Below are 22290 nucleotides of genomic sequence, written 5' to 3' on the forward strand. Positions count from 1 at the left end.
CAGACTGTTGGTGCAAGTGCTGTTAGCGAGTGTCTATGAAGACCGGCACGGCACACGATGGGGTGGGTGGCCAGCACCACAACCAACATTTACACATCGCACAGGTACTCATTTGAGGCTGAGTAGACCTAGGGGAGGCCTAGTACCGGTTCAGATATTTGTCACTGGTGTTGGCCGTGAGCGACAATCGTACTCGGGTCACCAAATTCGTGCTTACCGCGACACTAACGCTCCTCACTATCATGCGCACACGCACACACACGTTTAAAGAAGGTCAATTTACTTATAATACTTACGCAAATGGAATGCAGCCATCATGAAATTGTCACAAACTGGATGTGCAATCCAGAGGTCGCCCTGTCTCTTTCCCGGTGCAGTAATTAGAATGGCAACTTTTCTAAACCTCCCTCGAGTGGACACTCTTCCGGCAGCAGTGGTGTGAGCGGTGCAATTTCAGTGTTCCACATTTATATTACCACACGTAAAAATACGTCTTCAATTGAAAACCAAACAGGAATCCCAGCGTACTTTTGCATGATGACATCACTATTGTTGTGCCTGTTCGGAATATAACCTTACGATGGCCACCCGCACAAAAGAGCCGAAATTGTGGCTTTTAAAAAAGATTCAATAGGACATTTTGTTTTGTACGATGCAATGGGATTTGCACTTAGTTTTGAGCATGTGTGCGAGAGCTCATCAAAATAATTTAAAGTATTACCTCCTTCTTTTGCAGTATTATTGACTTTTTCATCACTTTTACAGCATAGAATATCCCATCGCTCTTGTGTTTTGCAAGCAGAACCTGTGAACGACATACATTGCAATGTATTCATCTATTTCGTTGCTGTGTTTCGTTTATTGGTTTTTGCTTTCATAATTTTGGTCACCCAGTTCACTCTTGCAAATGAGTCATCCTGGTCTCTTTAGTTCTCACCTGGTTACACAAACACACTTGAATCTTGATGTGTTGGTATGTATAAGTGTGTGTGTGTGCGTCATTATTTCAGTATGCAGCCCATATTTCCCATCTTATTTTACATGTATAGAGCGCCTAAACTCAAGGCGCTTGATATCGTTTAAAAAATAAACGGTAACAGAAGAATGCTTATGATGACAGGGGCATGCAAAGATTGAGTAATGAGTGACCGCGATAGAGGGTACTTAGGGATCACGAAGGGGTGGGGGAGGTACGGGAAGGAGTGGAGGGGCGATGGGAGGGAAGAGGAAGGGAATGGGCAAAAGAGAAGAGGTGAGGTTTTAATAGAGGAACGGAAGGAGGTTAAGCAGGGGGACTGTGTGTGTGTGTGCAAGTTTTTCATCAGCAGCAGCACAATGAGCTACAAGCCGTGGCATCTCATATGATGTGACTGCCCTGTGTCCTGTTGGTGGGCACTGTTCCAAATGCACACACACCACAATTGTCCATGTATATATCTATTTAGATACTAAAAAAATACCTATCAAATACAAATGTTTACAGGTGTCCTGGAGTGATTATCAAATTACACGCGATTGCAGCACACGTGAAAAGTAATACACAGGAAAACAATGCACATGAATGGATTCTGTACCGCTTTCCAACGTGCGTTTGTCCTCGAAGGTGTTTAATTTGCGATAATAACGTTACCGTCCGAGTCGCACAATGTCATGACGACGTTATGCATGAGCATGGTGTATGATGCCATGGACTTTGCCCCGGGGGGCCTTATCCATTTAGCGCTCATTTTTTATCGGCAAGTTTTGGGCATCTTTTTGATCAATTTGGCCAGTTTTCAACAGGCTAAGTCGTACTGGGAGCACAACTTTATACCAAAATGCAATTTGCATTGGATGACCTCTACAATAGTTAGCATGACCTGCTGCAGACAGAGCTCATCAATGCTTTCAACCTGAGTTAGAAAACATTAAAGTTGAATACACAACTGAGCAATATTAATAAATCCATAGAATACCAAAGACACTAATGGATTGTAAGCAGATTATCGTTTACATTATGGGATGTACCTTTCCAAAACTGCCCTTTCCAAGGATGGTTAGAAAATCAAAGTCCGACGGCTTTGCCCTGTGGTGAGAAAAAACAAGGAAGACGTCTGCATGATTCTGTCACCAGCCAAATAGCTGAAACCTTGGTGGAGACATCTACTTATACGTTCTACAAAGCATGGGACATGTTAGCATATAATGGCTTACTCTTGCAGATGATGTCACAGTGTATACAATTACAACTTCACAACTGATGGAGCACTTTAGAAACAGACCGTGACAATATTGGCTTGTGGTTGGTATTGACTTTTAACTCTGAGAAAAGTGTCTCAGAATAATGGATAAAAACCACTCACTACCAGCTGCCGTTATGTCACCGAGTATTTGCTAAGCCAAGCATAATACGGCTGTTTGTGCACTTACTGTAGATTTGCAGAGGGCCCCAAGTTTATGTGGTCTGCATCATTCTGTGAAAATAAATATATATGTAGCTTTAAGAACAATATACAGTTCTTACATAACAGAGCACTAGTGTGGTGATTGCAAAGTAATTCATTCAAACCCACATCTGTGTCAAATTAATCTCATTATCAGTGTCATCATCATCATCATAAGTCTCATCTTGTCAGGGTTGATGAAGTGAGTTACACCGTGTGCAATTGTAATGATAGGTGGGAAATCGACAGCGCCGCCGGTTGCAAGGACAACCTGGGCTTTGGCAGAGGCATATGGGTAAAAACGATCGCTCCTTAGCAAATATTTCACCGTATTGGAAAGTGTTCCAAGCAAAGGGGTGCGCTGGTGTCCAAACCCATGGCACAAGAAACCCAGATAAGTTTGAGTGATCGGGTCCTATGTGCAGTTGAGGTGTTATTTCATCTGCCTCTGCTTCTTTGTCCAAACAATCCCTCTTGTCTGCTTTCTTTATAGGCACGCCAACAATTCATATACTGTATCTACCAGCCACGGAATACTAGGAAACACGTACATTCAGAAGTGTGTTTCCTTGCTACAATCTGCTGTCTTACTGCTTTCGAAGCCGTAATTTTTGTAAAATTCTAGTCGATTTTAATATAAGAATATAAACCGCTTATTTTAGATTATTATCAACGTACAGGATTTGACAGAACCACTGGATTTGCCTCCGGTTTCGGCATTGTTTGTGTGAAACATCAAATCCAAGTTTATTTACACTGCTTCAGGAGAACTCCTCTTATCTACAGTGACGTGGGAGTTAAAACTTTGAGAATCATATTATCCACGAATGTATTTGTGAAATTATTCAATTCAGAATTTGCGGTTAATATTTTCCTGAAATGAATGCTGGGAAAAGGGATGGTCAAGATAATAGAAGTCGAGGGTAATAGGGCTGTGGATGAGAGTAATCCTACCGCATATAAGTGTCGCATTTCGATTGTGGAACGTAATAAATCAATACCATGTTTATGTGGTCTTCATCAGCCATCGGCTCCTGTGTCTGGTTCCGGGGGTTATCAAGTTGGAGGAATTTCCGTACGTCTGGACTGCACGACACAATCAAGCACACACACATAAACTCTTCCAATCCTGCTCATCATCATAAATATATATAACATATCACATAACATTATGTAACAAGCATCGGTGTAGTGATTCACGCAGTGATGAACTCAGTAATCTGAGTTAAAGTCCTGGTCACACCTAACATCAGTGGAGAGTGACATCTGAACTTGTTGTGGACCCTGCCTGCCCCCCCTCTTTATCAACACGCACTGACCAGCGTGGTGAAGTATGGTCAAAAAGCCCCCATAACCGAAACGACATGCAGCGGTGGATTGACAAAGGGCTGGAATTTTTTTTACATTATATTATTAGACAGTGTAAGATTAACCCCACGTATATATATACCACACACCCACACAATATACAAATTCCCAATTTAGACTTATAGACTGTTAGGACTACTTGAAATTGGGTCCATCTTTTTTAAACACCCTGTATTAAGGCTGACACGACGCTTCAACGGGTGGTGTGGCCAGAACCACTCCGTTCCACCTCTGTCTCCACTGCGCGTATCTTCATGTACCACACCAGGCACTCGTTTCAAGCTGAGTTGGCTTAGAGGTGGCCCAGGAAATCAGTATCCCATTGATGTTATCCCCGTGGTTACGGATTTAATTCAGGTCGCAAGGTTCATTCTCGTGTGCTAACCATTGCAGCACCAGTCCGCCCACCACCCACACATGTGTAATATGTCCTGCATATACACTGTAGTGAATATTCTACTCTACTCATAATAAGCAAACCACACTGGGCAATCAATGCAATAATCGGAACTTATGTTTAGCAATGCTTTTTAATAGCTCCGGTGACTTATAAAATAATTATTGAACCGAGTAGCCTCTGTGCATGCACGCATGTGGATTTGGCTGATACGGGTGTGGGTACGTGGCCCTCGCCAACATTCCTTGGGGCTGCGTGTCAAATTCAGTTGACACAACAATCTTTAACGTCACCTAAGTCCCAACGCGTGGATAATGTGCTGTATAAACAGACCTCTTTATTTATATGAAATAGTGAGGCATTTAAAGTGTTTTTTTCTTTCTTTAAATCTGCTATCACAATTTTAGCCTGATTGTGCTATCGCCTTCACGGCATAAGACGCAGAATCAATTTTAGTTTTTGATCTCCTCTCCTGCACCGTGTTCACTAGGTCCAAGAACTACAAACGCGTAATGATACTACGTTGAGGTTCAACTATCAGATATAATGCATCTTGTGATAAAATTGCATGTCCAGTAATGAGACGTAAACTCAAGACGTGAGATTATATAACCAAAAAAACATACAAATTGCCTGTTAAAACACACACGCATTCTACTTACGTTTGGCACATGCCGGGGTTTGACACCACTTTTTGCGTGAAGTCATTTAAACCAGTTTTCCGGTGTTTAAGAAAAGCTGAAGTAAAAAAAAGAACACGCATACATAATCACACACATATCCTCCCACTGGTCGACTTTGAGCACCATAACTGCCCCCTAAGTATAATGCCCTGAATACTGTACAATTTTGTTTGTCATGTGATGATGAAGTCAATGGTTGAAACTATAAACTAACTACACTTCATAACGTCGTTTATTTATGGGTGGCAATGCAGGATCTCAGGGGTACTGGCTCTGCCCTCCATCCCCTGAGCCACCAGGCCACCTTATTACCTCCTATAATTACCCAGAAATGTCTGTCCGTCCCGCACGTGACGTCACACAACATGATGCCCCCCTCATTAATATTCATGAATGGGTGGATTTTAACACGAACGCAGGGGAAGGTCGAATTGAATTCAATAATTTATTGCGCAAAGTCGCTTCAGAAAGTGACGGTAAAAAATACATCTACGCAGCACAGTGCTACATCCGTGCGTGATGCCACTGAAAAATGAGGCCCCCCCCCTTCATTAATATTTATGCCCGCGTGGAAATTTACACAAACGCACAAGGTCGCGCACTCCACATGCCGCACCCCTCCCCAATAACCATTAGCTGGTGACGTCACTCCACATTGGACCCCCACCCCGCATTAATAATCATGAGCTGAACAATTTTTCTATTGAATATTTCAGATTTACTGCAATATACACCCGTCCGACTGCAGGTATTGTGGTCAATGCAAACATGACTCCTTGTAAAAAAAGGTGTCAGTTTTGTTGCCAGATAAAAGGGTAAAAAAACAATTATCATAGATGCAGTTTCTTGTTGATTTGAAGCTTTCGTGACTGCAGGAATCACTCTTTGGTTCTTTCGGTAAAGTCACGTAGAAAAATAATAATAGATCACGACGTTTCGATCGCCACACAAGCAATCGTCCTCAGGTGGGATTCTATCCCACCTATCCCACCTGGGATAGATTCTATCCCACCTGAGGACGATTGCTTGTGTGGCGATCGAAACGTCGTGATCTGTTATTATTTTTCTACGTGACTTTACCGAAAGAACCAAAGGGTACAGTTTCTTGTTTTCACGATTTCTTTTTTTATATCATACGCATGCTAATTTATGTCGGAATTAAATTAGCTTAAAATCATTAAAAACCATTGTGTGTATTGTTTACTGTCAAATTAAGTTCGAGTCGCACGATAATAATTGTTTTGCCATGGAGCCTCATCATGATCACCATCATCAGCCATGGCCTATCCACTGCTGACACGATCCCTCGTGATATGACAATGCAACAATGTAGCTAGATTCTGCACACAAGTAGATCTCATCTCTCCATCTTCACGGTCGTTGTATTCTAGGGCATGCTCTGTCGTCCGCCACGACCACCAGCCGGCACCCTTCTAAGAATGCGTCCTGCCCAAGCCAATTTGATTCATTCAAAGGTTTTCGCAGTCACAGAGACAGTTAAAGGTACAACGTTAGTTACAGCAACATTAAAATATGTTTTCCAAGGGAAAACAATGGATTGGAGAAATAAAGGCATAAGCATAAATGGAGAAAACATTCACAATATGAACAAGATTTGCTGATGAGATTGTAACTTTAACAACCAATGGCGATGAACTACGGGAAATAATTAAATTGCTTCATAAATATCCAATGCCATGAACAGCAAATTTTACAAACAGTTGAAAATATCTGTAGAGCTAGGACAGTCATAGAATGTGACTAAGATCAACATGATTCAGAAGATATTTTTTTGGGGTCAGATCACGAAAGTAAAATGTGTGTCATAAACCCTCCTCCACGCAACACAGCAAACATGATATAATAAAAAGGTGGGCGACAGGAGGTTGCAGTGGTCTTGGAAAAGTGAATTTGATTATTACAAACAACATACCAAAGTGCAATCAAAGAATTAGATATTAATCCATGTACATTGCCTGCTATGACGTAAGGATTAGAAACATGGACATTGAAAAAGAAAATATAAGAAAGGCTGCAAATGGGCAAAAAGTATGGAGATGGATTCTTTGAATTCGAGGAACACAGTTAGATACACCATATTAACTGTTCAGAGCACTTACAAATTGTAGCCGTATATCGATACATATTTGGAATTGTCATACATACCAACAAGCACTGTGGCAACTGCTCTCAATTTAGTGCACGATCGTCGTTTAGTTGGTTCATTCTTGACGGCCATGTTTTAGCAATGACAGAGAAAGGATGGTGGTAGTTCTATCCTATATGTTCAGCTCAAAAACTTCTTAAACATATTAAATATAGACGAAATTATGAAGCCACTTGGTTGCACAAGATGTCTTGGTATATTGGTTTACTCAGGATGTTTGATCCGTTTACGTTTGATCGTTGAACTAAATGTGGCTAAGTATCCACTAGGAATCATTGCCTAAGAGCAACATGAAATAATTTGCTTGAACGCAATCCAACACTACCAATCGGAAAAATAAGAAATCAGGTGTCACGCAAAAGTAAGCTGCTTTTGAAAAGAATAAGAACATCAACCTTTAAATGTTACTTAAAAAGGCCATGCCAGTTTTTTTTTTATATATAATGGACACAACTTGCAGGACGAAACCCTACAATTGTATGACTTTTCGTGCAGCACATCTCCTTTAGTAGACCTGTGCTGGGTGGCACGGGCGTGGTGGTGATTGTCGTTAAACACAGATGCCTTGTTTTATTTTGAAGCACATTCCTCTCATGCATTCCTTTATTCATTTTTGTCTTCATACAATTTCCTCCTGGACATGTTTATGACAACTACCCCCTCCCATTATCACGGCTGGCTATGTACTGTACGAAATAAGTTCAACGTATGTACATTTTGAAGTAATTTTACTAATCTCCCTCAATTATCAAATGCTCTAGATCAGAAATATATTTGTTTTAAATAGCTTACATTTAATCGTCAATTTTTTTGTTAAACTAAATTTTAGCATAAAAAAATATAATTTGGATCTAAATTGTGCTAGAAGCATCTGAACATATAGTGAAGTATTTTTTATTTATATATTTTTATCTTTCATTGCAGCTGGCCACTTGGTGGGATAGACACTTTGGCCTTTGTTCAGCAACCATGATTAAAAAATAAATCTGGGTTATTGCTTTAAACAGAAGAGCCACATAATTTATCGTGGAACCTCAGAGCTAAAAATACATCAAAAACCTTGTGATATCCTTTAATGTTCTATATGTAGGCTGCATTTTCTTTAACTGTGAAGAGTGAGGGCCTTTCTTTGTACAGTTCTGCTGAATAACTGCGTAGCAATTTCACAAATAAATCCTTCAGTGTTGGAATGATACGACTTAAGTGAAGAATTATTTTTAATGACATTGTTTTTCATATGGGTCATTAGCGATTGACCTGCAACGGCCAACTCATTCCACGCAAGAGCTTGGTTTAATCTCAGGCTTCTATTAGTTTCATTTAAACCCAAGTACTATGTAGGGATACCGTGTTTATGGAACGATTAGCATACTGGACTTGTATCCAGAGGTCATCGGTTTGGTTTCCCGGTGTATAAGTTCAAGCAATGGGCCACGTTCCTTAAATTTCCCTGCCACTGTCAACCTAGCAGTATAAATGAATACACTAGAGTATGATAATTGTTTTTCTTACCCTTCTATCTGGCAACAAAACTGACACCTTTTTTTTACAAAGAGTCATGTTTGGATAGACCACAATACCTGCAGTCATAATGCAAACAAAAAACATAACTCTGATAATGTGCACTGTCCTTGAAGTTGATTGGTCCACACCCGAGACAGCTTTCCTTAGAGCCTAGTCTCACATGGGTTGGACCAGATGACGCTGTCTCGGGTGTGGACCAATCAACTTCAAGGACAGTGCACATTATCAGAGTTATGTTTTTTGTTTGCATTATGACTGCAGGTATTGTGCTCTATGCAAACATGACTCCTTGTAAAAAAAAGGTGTCAGTTTTGTTGCCAGATAGAAGGGTAAAAAAAAACAATCATCATATTTTTTTTTACTGGAAAATAAGGTTCCAATGGTGTAAACAACAGAGTATGTTGATTGGCAGATCACGTGTTGTGGGGTAGAGTGTGGCTTCTCCAACCTATTCCAAAGACCTCTGGCCAACGTGCAAAAGTAGGAATAACACATTCTTTAAGGACTTTATAGAGTTCCCTTTAGTGGAGGCCCATGCGTCAACAGTGATGTGAGTAAGTAATTCCAGGGCTGCATCTTTAACTTCACTTATTATTGTGATATTGTCATTACCATTGACTTTTAGAGCCACCCAGCCATACTGGAACGATGTGATGGATACCCCCTACTGCAGTTGGTACAACCTAACTGGCTCCCACCTGCTTCAACAACATAATATTACCAAGTCATGCTTGTGTGTAAATGCATAAATGACAAGGCCCTTGACTCATGGGTTAAGAACTATGTTAATGTGAATAATACCCTATGTCATGTGAAATGCAGGTTCGGTGTACGATTCACAATGTGTTGGCATGACCTTTAAAAAAAAGACTTGTTTGTGGGTATCACTGTGCAGGTTGTTGGAATATCATTCTTCGTTGTGCTCTCTTGCTACACTGCATTCAGTTTTTAAAACATCACCTTCAAATTACCCCTTGCACGTGACAAACAACCATGGGCCATACTTGCAGTGTCTGCAGCTGTCCCCACCAAGCACAAGGAGGAGCAGAGCAATATTGCCCCATGGAAGATGAAGTGAGATGCACACAGTTTATAAATATATGATGAACGCAGTGTCCAACGCGGTCCAATTACCCCAGGAAGCAGAACTGCCTGTTGCCTATGGGCAGATGGGATTCATAACAAGGTGGGTGATACTAGACCCAAAATATAATCCCTGCTTAGGGCACATAATGACCTTCATACATATATGGCGTGCGTGTGTGTCTTTGTCTGCACGAAAAAATCGTGCAGCCAAATCATCTCACCGGGATCAAAATGACTGCCAAAATTTCTTCTTGGTGGAAACTTGAGGTGCATCTCCGGGAATGTGTTCTTTAACTGTGCACACATTCAATAGCCACGAACCTGTTAGCTAAGAAACTGCATGTGTCAACCAAGATGAATACATCCATGCATGCGTGTGTGTAATAGTGCATGTGTACTTGTTGTCTGACAAAACAACCCCCCCAACTCCTCATGGCACCAGACGGTAACCCTGTTGTGTATTGTAAACAATGCTATTTGGGGAAAGGCTGATGTTAGCCAACTGGTTACGCTCACGTTATATTCAGATCCACGACAGTATCACATGCGGGCTCTGAACCCAAGTGAGCGGCTGGTAAACCCCTCCATGTATAGGTAATTCAAATAAATTGGGAGGCCCCAAGGGAGTGGGCATTAATGGCGTCCAATGACCAAACCCCATTTGGCATCAGCAGAGGACTAAAACTCCCTCTGGGGAGCCTCAAGAAACAAAAGATAATTGCTATAGCTCGCCACATGGGAAGTCTTAATGTTCGCTGGGGAGGAGAGCCTTCCATTTCTCTGTTGGGACCTGGACTAGTACCACATGGACCTCTGTGGAATCGAGGTGTTTCAGCCAAACTGGTTTTGGCTCTTGTCACTATGAGGAGTTGACCAATAACTCAATTTTGGGCAGGATAACATGAAAAACAAAGAGTGGCTCTTATTTGAATAAATAATGAATGAAGGGAGACTCTCAGCTTGCCAGTGGTGTGTGGGTGGCTGTGACTCCTGGGCTTTTATGGGCTTTCTTTTTCATCACCAGGAGGTGAGAGTGGTGGCAGTGGCTCTCTATGGCCCCACAGAAGATGGACATCTGTGGAGGGATGCAGGCAAGGCTGAAGAGTCAGATGCCTTATATAACCTACTCTCCTAGATGTTGGCCAAAGTTGCCCTTGAAGACAGTAATATTATTAGGTGACTTTATTGCCTGAGCGGGTCATGAACCTAGCACTTGGGCAGGGGTGATTTGAAGGCATGGGCCAAATCAGCTGAATAAGAAAGTTAGAAGACTCACTACGGGGGTAGGAGTTGACCTAGGACCCCATTCAAACCTATAAGTATTTTTTTAGGTAGCAATGTCACCGATGCTTAATGGAGAATGGCAGTTGGTATCAGTGGTGCTTTTTTTTTATTAATTTCAAGCAGTTAACCCATAGCACCTGGGCCTGTGCCGTGACTTCCTGCCAGTGAGTGTACGATGCTTCATCCATATGGCTTCAAAGAGCACCTAGCCTGGTACAAGCACTGTGGTGATGTCACCAGCACTTAGTGTAAAATAGCTGGTATATGTGCGTGCATTGGAAGTTATGTATTAGTATTTAGCATAATGTTATTGCACTAACAGGCAAATTCCTTGCTGTGAAGCATGTGAAGCATGACGCCATTGGTAAAGATGATGTGCACCTGCCTTGCACCTCTTCTAGGTTGACTTAGCCCAAATTAAGTTAACCATCTAGTATGTTTTAAATCAGTCCTGGGGAAGGCAAAGGAAGTGGATGATGTGTATTTTTAAACACAACATCTCCTTGGGTGCCATAATAGCTTTAACAGGTTCCTGCTAACAGCTTTGGCTCCACGTGAGTCTGTGTATGCTGTGTGCCCATGTGAGTGTGTGGACGGTTACGAATACTCACGCTCTGGTACAGCTTGTAAAACTCGGCATAGCGACCCAACACAAACCAGGACTTGCCCTCGTTCGACACGACCACTTTATAGACCTGAAAAACACCCAGTCAAGAAGTTGTTAAATGATTACACTGGTCAACACACTTTTTCTGGCATAAGGTATTCCAACGTTTTTAAGGTAATTTTGGGGTGCTGATTCCAAATCTGGCATCAGTTTTTGTCTATCACATCAGGTTTTTGAGATATCAAATATTGCATTTTCAATAAAAACTACAGAAGAAAAATATTAAATAAATGTGGATATCTACATAAAATGATATTATAAACACACTATCCTAAAAATACAGCACCATATTTTAACACTAAAGCAGTCAGTGACTCGCAACAACTTGCAATCATAAGTAACAGAGTTAATTTCGGGTAAAATCAATGAAAATCGGGTATGCCGATAGCATAAAAATGAGATGTGATAGAGCAAATCTGAGATCAGATTTGGAATCAGCACCCTGAAATTAGTCAGCTGCAAAAGTCCAGGCCAGAATTTGTTGTTGTTGTTGACCAGTGTTATTATTGGTATCACTAACATTACTATTACCACCAATAATCATCAGTGTGGAAGAGTAGACCAAAATAACCTTTACCGAGGCTCTCTAGAGCTCGCTGTAGCGGAGGCTGCTCGACCAGCAGTGGCATGAGTGAGTAATTGAAGAGCTGCACCTTTACCTTACCTTATTTGTAAATTTAACTTTTTCATCCCTCATTCAATACTGATACAGGTAAAGTGTCCTATTAAAAAGATATGCAGACCATTTGATTAACACGGCTCAGAGCGTTATGATGCTGGCCACCTCAATTTTGAATTGGGATGTGTGTACTCCCCCAACGCGGCAGAAAAAAACACAAAAGCATCAACATTTACAACACATAGGTCAAAATGGGTTATTTAAAAAAAATCTAATCAACAACACTGCAAGCTTAGGTCATCGGTTACATTGTGTAATATGAGTATATTCTTAGGTGTAAATGTCTGACTGGACCACGTTGTTCATTACATGTTACTTTTAGGAAAGGCTTTCTGATTAAAACAATGTTTTCCATTCCTTATTTTACAGATATTCTGAACTTTCAAAAATGTATAAATGCAGTATGTTTATATGATGTAAATTATATGAAATGATATAATTATACATTGTACCAACCAAGATATTACGTGTTTGCACGTAAAATAATAATGATAGGGTATATGCACGCTACAGAAAATCAATAGGGTTTTGTGATGTTAACACACCCCCAACCTAGCATTAAGCTTATTTTGAAGCCATAACCCAAGGGCATAACGTAAAATAGCTTAAGTGCCTCGATGTTATGGGCTGCTACAGTTTATTAGAAAACTAATAAGTCTGTGTGTACATTTAATCACCCATTCGCAAAACCTCTTGACCTCCCCTCGTGTGCACAGTGAGTTAAAAGGAAAGGGACTAAAATAATATAGAAACAAAGCAATCCTCGGAGAGTCCAGGGTTTTTAAGAAAACAGCCACGAATTTTACATTATTTTGGTAACATCTCAGCACTTGTCTACTTAGCGTTGCGAATAGATTAAATTATGATGATGGACCAGCATGTAAGTGTTTTGCTTGCACATAAGTGTTGACTGAAGGCTTAATTACAATAAAGGCTTTGTTCAGTTTGGCAAGACACTGGTCCTCATTTGTCAGGATCGATACAATGAAGGTCTGTTCCACGGGTCAAAGAAAATAAGTCTCAGAGGGGCAATTTAAAGATTCATAATGAGTTTGGTTATTTCTTTGTGAAGTAAACAGAGCACTTGAGTGGTTTTGGCAGGAATGTTCCCAGAATTAATTGCATGTCAATCTTGTTACGGCTGTTGAAGAAAAAGAGTTGATTTCAGCATGACTTGGGCATAACAACATTCATTGGCCAAACAGGATGGATAATTAACCCAGGGGACATTACAACCCAAATTTATACTTCATGTACAACTATTTACATCCATGTGTCAAGACAAACTTCTGAGATAAACTCGTATACATTAATGCAATGTCATAACAATCTACAGTGGATAATCTAGAAACGTTCCAAGTGGTGGTGGTGCCAAAATATAACGCTATTGAAATAAGACTCTGCGTTTGAAAAAAATAACACATTTCATATATTTTCTCCGGTCTTGAATCCATGTACAGTAATAATAGTAACAACAGAACATAGTGCAGCATTGATTTGCTGATTAAAGAAAAAGTAAGGCTTCAAACTTTACCGGGAGGGTCCAATTAGAAAATGCATACTTCAGTACTTTTGCAGTTTCTTCCAAAAAAGGCAACGACCTGTACTGCTTTATTCAAGAACCTGGGTTCCATTCCGGTGGGTGTCTCACACTCGTCGAGTCTCATTCCCTATGCGATCCAAGACCCCAGGCTCCGAGTTGCTAGATTGTAGGTGCTTGCCACCATACACGGCTTACAAGCACTACTAGTTCAGTGTTATAAAAGGTTTGCATGCTCGGTGGCGAGATGTTAACTACCTCGCCTGGTATATAGGAGTTCGTGGGTTCCATCTCATCCCTGATGCCTATATATTTGGAATTTGCATGTTCTCCCCGTGGTCGCATGGATTTTTCTCCGTGTCCTCTGGGTTTTCCCCTCCACATTTAGAATTGACATGCGTTTATAGTATTTGGCTGCTATACATTTCAACGTAAGCCAACACGTTGAGCTATCATTTGTGGCCAGGGCGCTCTACTGAAAAAGAGCTATGTAGCTTAGTGGACCTTACCTGGTGAAATAAAAAAATAGTTCAGAAATAATAGTTTAAATAGAAATGCTCTCCGGGATCGTTTGAACAAAGAAGCAGCGGTGCTGCTGCTGTGCGGGCGAGCATGGTGTGAATTTAATACGTAGGATTTCGTGACCAATATTATTAATAATGTTTTTTGGGTTAGGTCGCGTAAATATATTATTATGAGTACCGTATGGTGAGCTCGCTTCTCCCAGATGTCCAGGCTGCCGCTGACACTCGCGGATGGATGGGAAGTCTCAAAGTGGTTGCAGTCTCCCATCAGGCCGAGTTTACAGGTCGTCCTGGATTGTACATGCATGCAAAAAAGACAAAGATACAAAGATCCACTTGTAGCATTTTCAGACCGGTGCGGTGAGTGCCGTTAGCGTGCACCTATGAAGACCGGCGCTATGTCGCCCTGTAGAGGTAAGAATCATGCTGGGCATGGTGCTGGCCACCTATGCTAATCCTTAACACATCAGATACTCATTTAAAGCTGAATTGACAATTGGGAGGCCCAGAACTGGGTCAGATATCCGCCACTGACTGATGATCTGAAGATTCATCATGCAGTGCACTAACCACTACACTACCGATTCCCAAATGACAAGGACACAAGACAAAGATCCCCCATGTAGCCTTGACAGACTTTTGGGGCAAGTGCTGTGGGTAGATAGCACCACGCTCGGCTGCCTTTGTCTCCCCCAGTGGCACATATTTGAGGCTGAGTCGGCCTAGCGGAGGCCTAGGACTGGTTCAGATAATTGTCACAGGTGTTGGCCGAACTCGGGTTGCTGGGTTCATAGTCTGCCAATCCCCACACAATTACACACAGACACATGCACGCCCACACACAGCACGTAACTAAGTTATTTATTCTCCGGGGCTTGATGCCAATATCACAATTGGACAGTTGGGATATTCGAAATTTGTGGAGAAAACCAATATACATTCATCAATAAAGGTAATTGTACCTCAAGGCATATGCGGTGATGATGTTAAAGAAACTAATATTGTCTGCAGTGAATGTGAATCCAGTCATTGAGAAAAATGTGAGCCGAATAAAGCAAAAATTAACCCGTAAAAACAAAGTTTTTCACTCTAAATCCTTTATATGCGTGGCGGCTAGAGTCCTCTCGTCCTCTGGCTTGAGATGGCTGCCACCTATGGGTCAGATGATTGTCTGCCAGCATTAAGCAATTGGTAATTAAATATTTTAAATTTCCCTAAACAGTGCAAAATTTAGGAATTTTTTTTTCACGAAAATTAATTGTCACGCACAACGAGTCTGTGTGGAAAATGTCAGCTCGATTGGATCACGGGAAGTGGGTTAAAAAACGACCGAGAGATTTGCACGGTCGTAAGCAAGCAAGCAAGCACGCAAGCACGCAAGCAAACTTAATATAAAGGATTTAAAAAGGTTAAACAATACACGCAAAGGAAACACACATCTGTAGGGAGTTTGTATGGGAGAGCTGTTATGCGTAACGACTACATGCACAATTGTGGCAACAGGATAACGGAGCTGTAATGTACCAATGATTTATAATAAGCACAAAATCCGCTATAAAGTTGTCAAGTTCATTTACCACTGCACTGCCAACACAATGGAATTCACTACGCAGTCACAAGTCATGAATTACTGTTGTGTTTCTGGAAATAACATCACTTATTAATGGTTGTTATGTTACAAACGTTGAAACCTTTTGGAATTAATTACATCTTTGTAATGGGAACAATATAGGTCGAGTGTTGGCGTTTTCGTTTAAGATTACTTTGTGCTCTTACACGATGTCGTGACTGAAAAGGTGGCTCTATTTAAACCAATCGTCCATGAACAAAGATTAACAGCCCTAAGTGCAGTGTAATAAAGCACACAATGTAATATAATACAATAATATGCAGTAATATACTGTACCAGCGATGGGGGAACCCACAACCTGCGGCCAGATTAAAGCCTGCCACTTGGAAGCAGCCTGTAAATGATAAATCTACCTGTCACTGCAAGCATCATAGCTGCACTAATTGGATACTATAGAGGGAAATATTTTCAATCGAGCAAAAATGTTGCTAATTTGAGCGTCGTCAGTGACCTCTGTCACTGAAAAGGGACGTTCTGTATAACATTGGAGCAGTCACATCACATTTCAGATAAAATAGGAGTCGTAGATGTAGCTGCTACTTCATAATAAACCAAAAAAAGTTAGGATTGCAGAGGAACGCCGGTCGCCCCCCCCTCCACCACGCTGTCCCCGAGCACTTTGCCTCCTTCCTTTAACTGCGAGCTGCGATTTTGAAACTTTTCACAATTTCCCTCTTAATGAAGAGCTGCGGCTGCCCTTATTGTATGAGCCTGCTGCGAACGCATTACTGGCCTTGGAGCAGTGGAGCATATCCGCAATGAAAGAGCCTTCTAATGAAAGGGAGTCTTCAAAGTCAACTGGAGTTGGTTGGTTGGGGGGAGGTGGGGGGGGGTCACATGAATATTATTCATCCGATGCGTGTTAATGTGTGGCCTGTCGGGAGACATTTGAAGGTGCTATTTGGCACTGTGGATAATGTTACCGGCCTTTTTTCTGCAAAATACCTAACAGTATTCCTTAGCATGGCTCCAAGTGGTGAATAATCATCATAATAACAATGCAATTACTATATTCCACATAAATCACTTTCCGTAGCTGCATTACTACATCTGAAAATGTAAGCTACACATGAAAATCGTCATGTGAATTAATGATACAGTAACGCTTCATCAAATGGATTTTTTTTTCTTTTGTAAAAATTAGCATTATCTTCCTTGTGTAGATAACGGAGGCATAAGTGAGCACACAAAATAATGTTGATGTTCTTAAATTATTATTATACGTATCGCATTGGCTTTTTCATCATGCTTAGACATTTAATTGTATGCGTGCGTGTCTGGGTGAGATTAGTAGCGTTATAGTGGTTATCACACTGCAATCCTGAGAATCTGGGTTCAACCCCAGGTCATCCATACCATCATTGGCAACTTGTACCTGATCCAGCCTTAACCCTTCCTATGGTAAACATAGCCTTACATAAGTTATCCTTCCCCTGCACCTCCGATTAGCATGGTTGGCTCCGTAGGATGCGATAGAAGTTCAACATACATCTTTACTGTACATATGTACCTGTGCAGTGCCTGAAAATCACTTCTGTGGTGCTTATGATATGACTTCAAGCTGTGCGTTACACGCATTAATAGGTGTTTGCCAGAGGTGGGACAAAGTCATTGTTATGCAAGTCCAAGTCGAGTCGCAAGTCATCAAATTCATGACTCGAGTCTGACTCGAGTCCAAGTCACATGACTCGAGTCCACATCTCATAGGTGGGACAAAGTCATTGTTATGCAAGTCCAAGTCGAGTCGCAAGTCATCAAATTCATGACTCGAGTCTGACTCGAGTCCAAGTCACATGACTCGAGTCCACACCTCTGGTGTTTGCTAACAGCACTTACCTTTGCAGTCTATAAGGCTAATTAAAATAACTTTTCTGTCCTTATTTGTGCATACTGTATATCTGTTTGCTAGATATTCATTTTATATATTCAATAAAAAAATGTTTGAACGTGCCATACAAACGCATGCACTGGGCTATAAAAACAGAAAAAGTAGGCATGTAATAATACACCAATTCCTCGATTAAAAATCAGTTTCAATGATAGATGTATTGCATGTGAGAAAATATGAAAATGGTATCCTTATACGTTTAAGCAAACTGAGTGAACAAACGTTTAAGAAGGATACCGAGAAAATACAAAACACAAATACAGACGTATGAATCGTTACTTAACTCATTGCCAGCCAAAATGCAGTATCGGTTATTGTTTTGATATCCACATACACAAAATAATTTGTGAAGGTCACATGAACGACTGCATTATGCAAGGCACAATGTCGAAGCTAAAATCAATCACCTTCATTACCTGTACAGTAAATATACAAAAACAACAAATTCCGAGATCTCTGTGTTGAAAAAAAAAGTAATATTATACTTCACATATACATTTTAACTCGTACAGCTGCTACATGATTATGTTGCCAGCAAGTGCATTGTTGTACTGCCCGATGCTTCAATGTCTCAGCTCCCCACCTTCACCACATCCTACACTCACCAGCACAGTGAGGCATGGTAAAATCACAGTCATGATTCCGACAGCATAGGTAGGGCCCTCGTTCAGCAGTGCATTGATAAAAGAGCTGTACATGTCCATTATATATCTTATGAAGATTTCACGTAGTTAAATGGGAAGCACTCAACTGCATTCGTGGCCCTATGAAGCCAGAAGGACTATTTAAATCCACTGCTATATTTAGGTCAGTATATTGTCCAGGGGTGGGGAACCTTTTTTCTGCCAAGGGCCATTTGGATATTTATAACATCGTTCGCGGGCCATACAAAATTATCAACTTAAACATTAGCCCGTTATATTTGGTCAAACAATTAATCAACTCACCCCTAATGTGATGGCTGGAACTGCTTCTCTTAGGTGAGGCGTGTGATGTTAGCTGGTATTGACGATATTGCTACTCACAACTGCTTTTCCAGGTTTTCTCCTAGATTTATTGAATTTCGAGTCCCGCCTGCGGTTGCCTTGGCAGAGCCAGACCAAATGATTTCGCGGGCCTTATACGGCACGCGGGCCCGACGTTCTCCACCCCTGGTCTATACCATCTCCCTTACACATTGGCCTCAGTGTTAACAACTATAAAATGGATTGATTTACTGCTGTTGAAACACATTATTAAAGTTTATTTTAACAAAAATTCTCCTTTAAGGTTTCTATATGCTTATAAATGTCTAACATAGACTCGTTAAAATGTTTTCAAGGGCACTTTGGATAGTTTTAGAAACTATGTTTTAGTTTTTGCCCCCCACAATTGATATCACAACATTGCTGGAGGCACCCAGACACATTGCTACAAACAACCCCCTCTGTGATCCTCCCTACAAGCAGCATAGCTTCTTCATTTTGAAAAATCATATTGGAATATCCATCTTGGGTTTTGGTCTAACATCCTTCAAGAGTCTATCTTACCAAACCTCTGGAATGTGCTCTCTTAACCGACGTAGAAGAGTGCTTTGCTAAGTATTGGTGAGAATTCAAGATTTAATCCCAGGTTCTCGGCAATATTCTGCCACAGGAACAGCAACAGCCGCCTGTGAAAGAAGTTTCCATTTGAACCTTTGGTTATTAGAGTGTGGTGGTTGTGGCCAACAGCGATCAGCAGTTCTTTTTGGGAATTTAAGATTTAGGCTTTGCAAAGGTCAGCTCCTTCCTTAACAATGCAATCAAGAAATGCACCAATTCTTGGCTTGCAGTAGCACTGGAACTGCAATGACTGCATTTGCTTGATATTAGATTAAATATAACCTTCTAGAGAGATGTATTGAATTCAAACCAATGTACTTTACTTCAGTGAAAGGGTCCCTTTAATCTAAATTCATGACCTCTTTTTCGAGGGGTCTCAAAATTTACGCATATACTATTTTTAACAATTTAGTGTGGGTAGTTTTTACATTTGGGAATTTGGGCCATGAAACCAACACGATCCTGCATTCTTAAACATCCGCGATTTAGCAAGCAGATGGAAAACTTTGGACATTCCCAGCATTAAATCAGTGTAATGTCCATAATGTATAACGTCAACATAATTTTAGTTTCGTATTTTTAGGCAAGATCCCAATGAGATGAGTATATTTTTTTCAAAGGAACTGCCAGTAATAAAATACGTGCATGAAAACGTAGGTTTTTTTTTCGAATTTTGCAATATAACACAATTTAAGAGTAGTCATTAAACCTTTTATAATAATCAAAGTATATTTGGGCAGATATCATATAAGATAAGTATACAAATACTCAGAATTCGCATTTAGCTATACAAATTATTGGGAAAAATGTCATTGAAAATGTTGTTACTGAGAACCTTAGTAAGGCTGCCATAGCGCATCAGATGGTGGTGTGGCCAGTACCTCGCATGCCCTGCTGTCTCTGTCTCCCCAGTGCAATTTAGGCTGAGATGTTGAAAGGGAGGCCCATCGTAGGTTCATATTTTAATTGCCAATACCACATATGGAAAGGAATCAATCCACGTGTGTTTTCTTTATTGGAGTGCACTAAGGTAACCACTACTCCACAGCTTGCCATATTTGGCCACATGGGAAATACACAGCATACACATTATGGAACATACCATTACTCAAGTGTAAAACAATTCCCTGTGGGAAGATGCTTGACACTGGCCATTGAATGAGCACCAACTGGCCATGTGGCTCAGCGGCAGAGGGAACGGCTCACAATCGGAAGGTTGCGCATTAACATCCTCATTGGCGGTTGACTCGGGTGTCACGGTGCAAGATGTTAACTACCTCGCCTGGTATATAGGAGGTCGTGGGTTCCATCATAACCTTTGACGCCTGTATATTTGGAGTTTGCATGTTCTCGTGAATTTTTGTTCTCACATTCTCCCCGCGGTCGCGTGGATTTTTCTCCGGGTCCTCCGGGTTTTCCCTCCACATTTAGAAACATATGTTTTAGAGTGTTTGGATGCTATAGATTGCCACATGATACGCCGCTTCGTTGAGACAGGTTGCTAAGAAAATGGATGTATAGCTCAGCGGGCCTTACCTGGTAAAAAAAATAGTTTAGTTTACTGAGCCAATGATTCTCTTTGGAGTTGATAAAATCTTTACCACTGTGGTGAGGGCAAAGCAACAGTGGTTGCCTTTGGAAAAGACTCGCTCCCACTATGTGAATGCCGATTTTCCACCACTGGCTCAAGAGCTGTAAACCCGGGGCTCATTCGAGCAGGAAAAAAATCACTTTAGCTTTTGAATGGGCATTGGCCCTTTATCGAGAGGGTCATTAATTCAGTGACCAAAAGGCTAATCAACGAACAGCTGCCATATGTACTCAGCCCTTTGTCTATTAAGTTGGCACAACAATCATTAAGCCATCATCTAGTGAACAAACATCAAACTTTAACTTTCGAATAGAGCCATGAAACAAATGCTAAACTTCACAAGAATGTTTGTAATTAATTTAAAATCGGTATACCTGTGCTATTTATATACTACTGTACTAAACTAAATTCGTGTTCCATAAAGATGGCATACAAAACAAATGTATGGTGTACTATTTACTGAATATAATGCATGAAGTCTCTATTACACACAATACAATGTACGAAAGTACTGAATTCATATACTATCACCATCCACAATAAATCCACTGCTGGATTAAGGCCTTAAAATGCGGAATATAACACGTGGTAAGGTTTATAATGTACCCTGTATGCTTTGTACAAATACAATACAAAAATGTACACAATCTAAACAATAACATATACACAAGAAAACTCACAAAATTGTACAGATCAAAACTAGAATATACATCCGATTTGAACTGCTAAAATGTATAGATAGGTACAAACACTGCAATACAGTATATAACTACACACTATGGGATACAAATATTACACTAAATCACACCGCTAGTATTCACATACACTGCAGAATATACAGCAATGCATAACGTAACGTGTGCATTCAACAATGAATAAATACACATGCCGATAAATATTTATTTCTCAAAAAGCAACCCCATTGATTTGAACATTCCACTCCTGAGGAATGCAGAGAGCGCAGAGCAAGGAAGAAGCCCTTTAATTCCCACCTACCATTTACTCCCCATGTGCATAGAGTTGCAAGTCTAGGAGTGTGGTGTATATCGGTGTAAGATCAAGGGTACACACGTGGGTAACTCACGTTGAGCGTGGTGGATGAAGGAACGTGCCGGTTCACAACCGTCACCTGCCTGTGACAGCAGCAGCAGCAGCAATGCGCGCCTCTGGTTTTTGTGGCAGCGTCTAGAAGCCGGCGATGGGGCGCAGAATTTAACGCGGCTTCAGCTGTGACTCGGCGCAAGGGCATCTGGCCA

At 40.9% G+C, this 22290-nt stretch overlaps 1 protein-coding gene across 1 annotated transcript in view; it reads right to left on the reverse strand.

The window, feature by feature from the left end:
- Positions 1-22290, reverse strand: part of LOC144935832 (serine/threonine-protein kinase Sgk2-like) — a 35169-nt gene extending 12879 nt beyond the window's left edge. Inside the window, exons 1-9 of the mRNA XM_078862625.1 lie at positions 22119-22290; positions 14521-14632; positions 11544-11627; positions 9870-9942; positions 4851-4926; positions 3425-3509; positions 2410-2453; positions 2008-2065; positions 722-805 (exon numbers count right to left, since the gene is read on the reverse strand). Coding sequence (XP_078718751.1) covers positions 722-805; positions 2008-2065; positions 2410-2453; positions 3425-3509; positions 4851-4926; positions 9870-9942; positions 11544-11627; positions 14521-14610 — 594 coding nt within the window. The 5' untranslated portion in view covers positions 14611-14632; positions 22119-22290. The remainder of the gene's footprint in view (positions 1-721; positions 806-2007; positions 2066-2409; positions 2454-3424; positions 3510-4850; positions 4927-9869; positions 9943-11543; positions 11628-14520; positions 14633-22118) is intronic.

The sequence above is a fragment of the Lampetra fluviatilis genome, chromosome 14, assembly GCF_964198595.1.
Source record: "Lampetra fluviatilis chromosome 14, kcLamFluv1.1, whole genome shotgun sequence".
In the NCBI taxonomy this organism is placed as follows: Eukaryota; Metazoa; Chordata; class Hyperoartia; order Petromyzontiformes; family Petromyzontidae; genus Lampetra; species Lampetra fluviatilis.